Source organism: Xenia sp. Carnegie-2017, unplaced genomic scaffold (genome assembly GCF_021976095.1).
Source record: "Xenia sp. Carnegie-2017 unplaced genomic scaffold, XeniaSp_v1 HiC_scaffold_23, whole genome shotgun sequence".
Taxonomy (NCBI): Eukaryota; Metazoa; Cnidaria; class Anthozoa; order Malacalcyonacea; family Xeniidae; genus Xenia; species Xenia sp. Carnegie-2017.
In genome coordinates this window covers 845,592-854,512 of record NW_025813486.1, presented here as the reverse complement: position 1 = coordinate 854,512, position 8,921 = coordinate 845,592, and the positions used below count along the sequence as shown (strand labels likewise).

Genomic DNA, 8,921 nt, shown 5'->3' with positions numbered 1-8,921 from the left:
TAGAAATATCTTTATAACGTTCGTGTTAACATACGCGGAAAGTTAATTGTAACAAGAAAGCGCTTAGTTGGAATTGAAATAAAAGATTAAGAGGGAAACAACAACACGATATGTAAGTTTGGATTTGACACATGTTATAGAATAATCTAATGATATTATAATAATGATATTATAGAACAAATGGATTATAAAATACAAGAAAAACATCGATTTAACGAAGTGTAGCTGACTTAAGTTCGATGAAATACTTTATGTAGATTATAAAAGGTGCAAAATATAGGTTGAAAATAATGCACGAAGTTGCATCAAAAGATCGGAAAATAAAATTTTTATCGCCTTTATTTGTTCTTTAAAGTGCTTTATAAATACTCAATACTCAAATATCGGTCTTGAAGAGATAAACGTCATTACTCGGCCGACGGAAGTAATCAAAACACCAAATTTCGTACTTTAAAAGTTAGCATCTTACCAAACATCCTGTAAACGAGCTTCAGAAAACTGGAAAAAATCGAAACATTGCACTTCCAAAGCAATGTTTTCCTGAATTTTGAGAAAGTTAGTAAATGATCAATGATTTGTTGACACAACTCGCAGTTCCGTCTATAGTCCTTCAATTCACACTCGTAAAAGCACACATAACCAATATGATACAAACTTCAGGAAATCAGCGCAGAAAAGTACAATTGCAACAGAATGTTGCATCTGCCTAGTTAAGGTTTCATTGAAATAAACCTTTAAAACTTGGAACAATTTGGTTAAATAAACCTTAAGTAAATTACATTATATTTCATTACGTGAATTGCGTTGAATTCTTTATTACGCAATATTCATGAAATAAAATTTATTTTTCAAATTCGCGTTACTGAAAAAGTTAGAAACGATCTAATTACAAATATATTTAAAAAATAGGAGAGAAAATATTTCAACTAGACAGATAAATATATGTTTGGAATGCTCTCTTTTCAATAAATTTAAATAATGGCCTTTCTTCATTGGTATTAGCCAGAACTCATTGAAGTTATATCTTAACTAAAATTATCTTTACGTGTTCCCATCGAAGTTGAAATTCCGACACATTTATACATTAATACATTTACATGTATGCTAAATACTGTTTTTATACATGATAGTAATAATTTAAAATTTGCATCTTGCCAAACATCCTGTATACGATTTCCAGCAAACTGGCCAAAAATCAAATAATTCCACTCGTTGAAACAATGCAGACCAGTAACAAACTTTTACGAAGTTAAACAAACCATTAAGTATTTGTTAACATAAGTTCCATAACAAATGATCAACATTAATTACGGTAGATTCCTTAGAAGCACACAAAACTGATGAAATTGATATCAGGCTAACAAACCCACAAAAACGCATGCGAACGACTTACTCTGCCCAGTTAGCCAGTTAAGATTTTACTTTAGAAAAATATAGAATCCTTAGATCCCCGATTTCGCATGTTAAGCAGAAACAATATGTCATATAACTTCCGGTGCACTGACCATAATTTGGCCTCTAATTCGTCGAAAATAAACATACGCTACAATTTGCAAACTCTCTCTGAAATGATTCATGTTTTCTTGAACACTGACTTTTGTTTTTGTTTGGAAGCAGTGTAGTAGCTACTGTTGAAAGTTTAGTTTATGTTAGGTTTTTACACATTTTGTGCTTTAAAATTGCATTTGCTCTTATATAGCAACATATTTTCGAAGAAAAGCGCAACTGGCAAGGAAAAATTCGTGATGGTATAGGCATTTGCATGAGTAACTAATAAGAACATTTTACTTTTATCATTTGCTAGCTTTCTTCAGTAGTCTAACCCTTAGTTTCGATTTGCAACTCAGTGGTCAAAAAAGATGAAATTGACAATATTGCAATGTGCTGAACAACATAGTTTTAGGCAGCTGGCTAGCCATATTTTGAATGACATTGCTACTATGAGTGTTTAGTAATAACAAGGATCTTGTGAGTAAAATTACAATAACATTTATCCATTAAATAAACAAAAGATGAGAATGAAGAATATGTTCATAGAACTTATTTTTTAGTAGCATAATGAGAAGAAACAGATCTATGATCTGTTAGTTGATGCTTTAATGCTGCTAGTTTCTGATAAATATTTTGTATTGCTTTCGGAATTTCATACAATATCAATCGCTGTGGCTCGTCTTCTCACTATGTTTGGCGTTTTCCATGAAATTAACATTTTTGTAGCCATTGTAGCCTCGTAACATATGAGCAACACTCACATAAACAAAATGACAACTCGATTGACAAAAAAGTTCGGTCAGGCACTTTAAAGCAGGGTGAACACACAACGTTGTTTCAACGTCTATATAAAGTTGAATAACTGATGTATTGTAACATTCATTCAACGTTTTTAGAGTTTAGACAAGAATTAGTCTCACGGGCTTCATCACGTGGTATAACAATTTATGAATTTTCTTTTAAGTTTCGACGTCTCGTAAATTTCTTTTTTTCACATTTGAGACTTCTGGGTGGTCAATATTGTGTTATGATACTTAAGGAATAATTCTATTGATTGAACGCTTTTTCAAATTTTAACAACGTAGTTAAACAACGGCGCATGAATTTGTTGTCCCCATCGTTTGACTCTAAAATCATGTTCTAAATTCTAGTTCCAGTTATTTTGAACACTTGCAATAACACAACTCTTTTTGTATAGTTTTGCTTTTACTTAAATATACATTTGAGTCTTAAATGAAGTCTAAATTCGCCCTTCACACGTTTTAAACACTTTCAAACGGCTTTGAATCTGGTTTATGTGACATTAAAATTATTACAATTACTAACCATTTTTAAAATGAGAATTGTGTTATCGAAAAGAGTATTTAAAATACAGCTAGAAAGGAAATAGATTATATATGGTTAAAATAAGGCACATGTTGTTCAAGCTAACCAATTTTAGAGAAATTAGGCTTATGTGCACGTAAAAGCTTAGCTTTCAAATTGCATTATTCGTTTAAAAATATAATCCTCATTAATTATGCCTAGTAAATTGCCTTAACAAATAATTGCCTTATAAGTAGTTTTTTCAAAAGACATCAAAAGAAAAAACAGAATTTATGAATAAACACTCCACCCCCACAATTAACTTTCTAGCGACGGCCATTGTCTTTTCTAAAGTCGTTTTTTTCGTTTATCCATACGTCGACTCGATTTGGTCTGCGAATCTTTTTCAATGTTGAGTTAAAATCGACATTTCTTTGTTCTTTATGACCTCGATTACATCGGAGGTTATTCAAAGTGATAATTTGACTGATGTGTTTTTTTGTTTGCAGACATATTTTTTGACTGTCACTAATTATCATGGCATATGCAAAAGGACCTGAACAAATATCAAATGAACAGCAGCGAAGTCATGTTATAAGTCAACAGAAAGAAATTGATTCCAAAATACAATCCTTGATAATGGACAGGATTGCAATTGGAAATAGTTTGAAAAACTTTCCAGGTGTTGTAACATTGGTTGAAACAAATTAGTCTATTTTCAACAACAGATCACTCCTGACGAAGACACTAGAGTAAACTGGAGTGTAAAAGGACTCGAGATTAAACATCATATCACGTTCCTAATAAAGACATTAGACTAGAGTGTATAAAGAGTCTAGTTTCAACATCAAATCACTTCTGATGAGGACACTAAACTGGAGTATATAACAAGTCGAGTTTACGCATCAGATCACCCCTGGTGAATAGTCTAAAGACAGTATTAGACGAGAGTATATTGGAACTCAAGTTTAAAAACACTGGGGTACAAAAAATTTAAATGCAAAAATCAATTACTTGCAAAAGAACGTTTTTGTATTGACGTACAACATAAGTACTTAGACTAAAATACAGTATACAGCATCTAATTCAGATAGTGTAGTGAAGAAGTTAGAAATTGGATCTTTTTCAGTTAAGCCTACAATTCAATTACAAAATAATTGTTTTACATTTTTACAGCAATGTAATATTTATAATTAATGTTTTTGTATTTTTAAGCACTTCACATTGGCAATCTCGACGATTATGATGGCCGTTCAGCATTGGAATTGAGTGCAAGGTGTATCAATTTTTTTAGAACATGAATACATGTTTTTGTGTTTATGTATTATGGTAAAAGGTTTACTTCGAATATCAGTAAAATGCCATGTTCTCTTTGGCATCATTAACAACTATTCTTTACTGAAACTGTATATCACTATTTAGTACATTAACAGAAATATTGCTTTCCCAAATTAATGCGTTGATGACTGAAAAATCACAGCAAAAAACTGAACTCGACGAAGCAAATCAGAAAGAAAGGCAAGGAAAAAGTTCTTTCAATAATAATTATTCTTAATATTTGAATTGATATTGTTTCATTATTTAGAGAACATCAAGACGAAATTGAGACATTAAAAGAACAAATAAAAGATTACAAAGACAAAGTCGATAAATTGGAACGTATTCTTGAACAAAAAGGGTTGTGTAACTGGAACTGTGTGCTGCGCTGTCTTGCCTCAACATATAATTCGATATATAATGAAAAACTTTGTGACAGACAGTTGCAATTGATTGTTGCCTGCCATTATTTCAGAAAAAAGAACACTGAAGATCCCCAAATTTACTCAAATCATGAATGCTGGCCAATAATTGAAGTGTTTTTACTTACTGAACTACGATGTGAGAATTTATTGGAAATATTAAAAGTATTGGAATTAGTAAAAAAAAAGGGGGAATTTGAATTTGAACAGACGTCAAAGGAAGAAAGAACAAAGGCATGGAAGTATATAACCAAAGAGGACAAAACCGAAATACTGTGGCTTGCATTTGTAAAACAGCCTGTGGGTCATTGTGTAATTAGAAGACTAAAGCAAACTGACTCAACTCGAGTATGGATTGAAGACCCCCAGAGTGGCGAAGAAAAATCCAAAAATGAGGAAGATTTCATTGCTTATACATACGATTATAAATGCTTAGAAGTTTATCAATTCAACAAGAAAAAGTGGGACGAAATTGCTCGACTTAACATTGACATTCTAGGTTTTTTTTCTCTTATTCATAAGAAAACTTCTTCAACACGTGATAACTTTTTAAATCGTCTACATTTTTATCATCTTATTCAAATGAAGTTAAAAGAGAACAATCAATTGGAAAGTGTTCGAAATTATATTGAAAAACTACAATTTTCTGATATTCACGCCTTATCGGACAGAGAGGCAGAGGAAATTGCTCAAACTTTTATAAAAAACTTTTCTTTTTATCGTCCCATTGGAATGGACCGGAGAAGTTGCACTAAAGTGGGACCCGAAAAAACTTCTACTGAAGATCCAGATACTTTTATTGAAGAGAGCTCGAAAGAAATTATTCCAATGGAAATCCAATAAAATCAGGTTTCGATAATTTTAGATATTTTTAATGTTGACATTTAGCCTCAGCTATTTTGACTGAGATATACTTAACTCTAACATGTATAACCTAACAATTGCAAAGCTGATTTTCATAATTTTAGAAAAGTGAAACTATAATGCGTGTACCAAAGGCCAATTCCCTTTTTAAACGTAAGAAAAAATAACAAATCTATACTACTAGTTCTTTTTGCTATTTGACGCGTGAAAAATAGAATTGACATTGCAAGCAGCACACCTACAATGTAGTCGTAGTTCTTTCGTTGAAATCTTGTTTGATTGTAAACAACAGCAAACAAACACGAGTTAGGAATACTGCACATTTTAAAAATTTCTTATCCACCGTTCCAAAACTCAAATGACAAAAAACTCGGGAAGGGTTAATGCAGCTAAGCCTCTATTTTTCAATGATATTTATTGTCGAATATAGGACTCTTTAGACCAAAAAAACTTTATTTTTGGCATTTTGTGTTATATAATTTATGTTATTGTATTACTTGAGTTTCGTGTTATATTTATTAAACTTAACACATGTGACGTCATACTATGTATTTATGATAAACGAACAACCTAAAAATACAATCGAATCTGATTAAGCGGAACTGTATTAAGCTGTCACCCTGTTTTAAGCGATCACGAGGCAAAAAGTTTCACTATATAAAATATAAATACAATCGGCAAACTTTATAAAAGAATGACTTATCTTTCAATTTTTTTAGAATCATGATTGGTGGAAAGAACAAGCCCCGAATTCACTAAATAATACAGAATAACAAATAATCGTTTTGCACTCGAAGCTAAGACCATTATCTAATTAATTGTAATCTACGTAAATTACCTGTAACTTGAACGAATAATAAATCTATTGCAGGATTGTCTTCACAGTTTAATGACTGGCTCAATAGTCTTTGTTCCTCCCCAGTGATTTTATAAACGAGAACGTCAATAACTTAAAAATACGGGAAAGACTTTGTGAAAACGATTGCGTTCGTCGTTGTTTTTTTCATATTTGTAAATTCAATTTTGATAATATACCACTGACTTCGTAGTGATTCTTTGGAAATTACATATTTTGCTGGGAAAAAAGTTTACTCGATTTTAAATGCATTGCATTCATGAAAATTTTAGGGAAGACTAAATATGCTTCCTTGCATAAAAAAGTTGAATACCCAATAGATACATGGTTGCGAGGCAAAAAGATCAAACAAGCTTGGCAAGCGATGATGGCACGTGTCGCATCTTTGTCAGTAATATAGAGACTACCAGATCTGGCGCACCTCGCACCTTAAGACTTATTATACGCAAATCTAAGCGCCCCAGCCCTAGTTCGCCTATGTATGTCTTAGGGCGACCGATCCTATCTGGAGTGTGACCTCCCACCAGGTCGAGCGGGCTGTGGTTGAGGGCGGGAAGCCCGTGTTGTATTATTTGAGCGATGGGCCCTAGCGCGCGTTTGTGCGAGAGGAGCTCCAAGTGGTGCCCTTTGGGCCCGAAAAACCGCCGGCTTAGTCGATGGGGTCCTCATAAGTACAACCTTTAATCTCTCTCTCAAATCTCTGTGTGCTTGAGTAAAGCATCCAAACTCAAACCCGGGCTCGTGTAGTAGTGGGCTGGGTCTAGCTGGTACTGCTCGAGGCACAGCTTTCGAAAGTTCTCGAAAACGTCGGCGAGGAGAAGGACGTCAGTCCTGAGATAGAGGTCATGGTAGTTGCCTAGATTTGAGCAGCCAAATATATCCCAGACATTTTTCCGTGGGTGTAGTTAGCGTCGCTGATGCGTTTGACGGGAAGCTTGCTGTAGAAAGCCTCCTTCGGTGGGAAAGACTTTTCATCGAACCGGGACCAGCTGTCCATGTACTCGTAAGGGTAGACACTCATCCGGAGTAGTAGAGTACTCCTCTGGGAATCTGGTTTGTAGTCTGCTGTAATGCGCATGTCTTGCGCATTGGTGGCTTTCACAAGCTTATCCAGCCTTGATAACATGAATTGAGCGCTGTCGATGAATCGGAGCTGGCCGAGACTGAACGAGATGTATTTCTCGGCGTTAATGGGAATGCAGGTGAACTTCCCTTCGGTCTCTGCGATAGCCTGCACAATGAGATGGCTATCGTAGCCCCGCAGGTTGTGGAAGACAACCGGTATGGTTGTCGTCTTCGGGCTGAGCCGCAACTTTAGATTGCACTCATTGTGGGCCGCACCTCGGTACTTACCAGTAATGTCGCAGTGGTCTCGCACTGAATCGCCTTCAAGGGGCTTGCTGCAAACGTGGCCATTTGTGGCTTTCTTGTGGCTCCCCCAGTCCTTTCCTGTCATGTGTATAGGCTCGGGATTAGCCAACACCGTCTTGATCTTGCGCTCTTCTTGGAGCGCTTCCAGGAAATGCTTAGCCGCGTCAGGCCCTCGGTAGAGCTGCGGCGGCTGCCTTTCCCCGTCGGAACGAACGACTATGTACGAGTAGCCGCATGCCTGGTGTCAGGAAGTTTACTGGGTGCCGCTCTTTTCAGGTTTAAGCGCGGGGCCCTCGATTTTGCAGACCAGACTCTCGAAGTCGGCGTAGATTATGAAAGGCGCTTTGAGCTGTTTGTGGTAGCTCTTAAAGCGAATTTTGTCATTTGTTCCGGGGGTTGGCATTCTGATGGCAACCGCCTGGTTGATTGCCTCGACATTCAGGCTTATGTTCTTCCAGCAAATCCTGCCTAGTATGGCCGTGAAGGCAACGCTCACAGAAGAGCAGCCGGTGGCCATCCTTCGATTCCCGGTTGAGAAGGCGGTTGAAGTCCTTGATCCAAGTGTAGTGGTGTTTTTCGAATCCGAGACGAGGAAGAGATTCACAGTCTTGCGAGCTCTCTCTACCTTGCTTAGACGGCAAGGAACGACGCCGCCTTCCCAACCATACACGTTGATAGCAAGGTCGTTCTGACGCTTTACTCGTTTGAGCTGGGAGAGCGGTGTGGGTGTGCTCACTCCCGCAAAGTCAAGACTGTCTTTAGTGAGATACTTGCCCAGCCGGTGCGGGTCTTTAGCTGAAGGAAACAGCGCAGATCTTAGAGACCAGCGAAGGCAGTCGTCGTCTTTGTTTTTCACGTTGACGATCGCCTTCTTATTCTTGACTGCGGTGGGGAGAGGAAGGTATGAGCCTCCGCGTAAAAGCCTATAGTGAGCGGTGTCAAGCCAGAGTGTTTTGACACGACCCACTATCCACCCAGACCCTTCCCGAGTGAACTTTTCCAATTTTTCCAGGATTGTTGCCCTGCCTCATGGCTGTCGAACGTTTGGATATACGCTGTGAATCGTCTTTCTTCAAATGACCCACGACCGGGCGGAGAGCACCGCCTTAGCCCCGAGGGCCGCCCGCGCGGGTGCTAGGAGTGGGTCGGCCGTCTTTGGCTCCTGCCTTTGTCCTGAGTTTGGCTATAAAAAAGGCCGGCATTTTTTATATACGCTATCCGGTGCGATTTTCGTCCGTACTTATGTATACACAGTACTTCGTACTGTGTAAACAAACTAGGGCTGGGGCGCTTAG

General features: G+C 36.9%; 1 protein-coding gene across 1 annotated transcript; it reads left to right on the top strand.

Moving 5' to 3' along the window:
• On the top strand, positions 1-6,289 carry LOC124448223. Its single transcript, XM_046999216.1, has 6 exons — positions 1-112; positions 3,306-3,478; positions 4,012-4,072; positions 4,219-4,314; positions 4,382-5,384; positions 6,119-6,289. Exons 2-5 carry the CDS (start codon positions 3,334-3,336, stop codon positions 5,376-5,378), a joined length of 1,299 nt encoding a protein of 432 aa, XP_046855172.1. The 5' UTR covers positions 1-112; positions 3,306-3,333; the 3' UTR covers positions 5,379-5,384; positions 6,119-6,289.
• Positions 6,290-8,921: the final 2,632 nt, after the last annotated feature.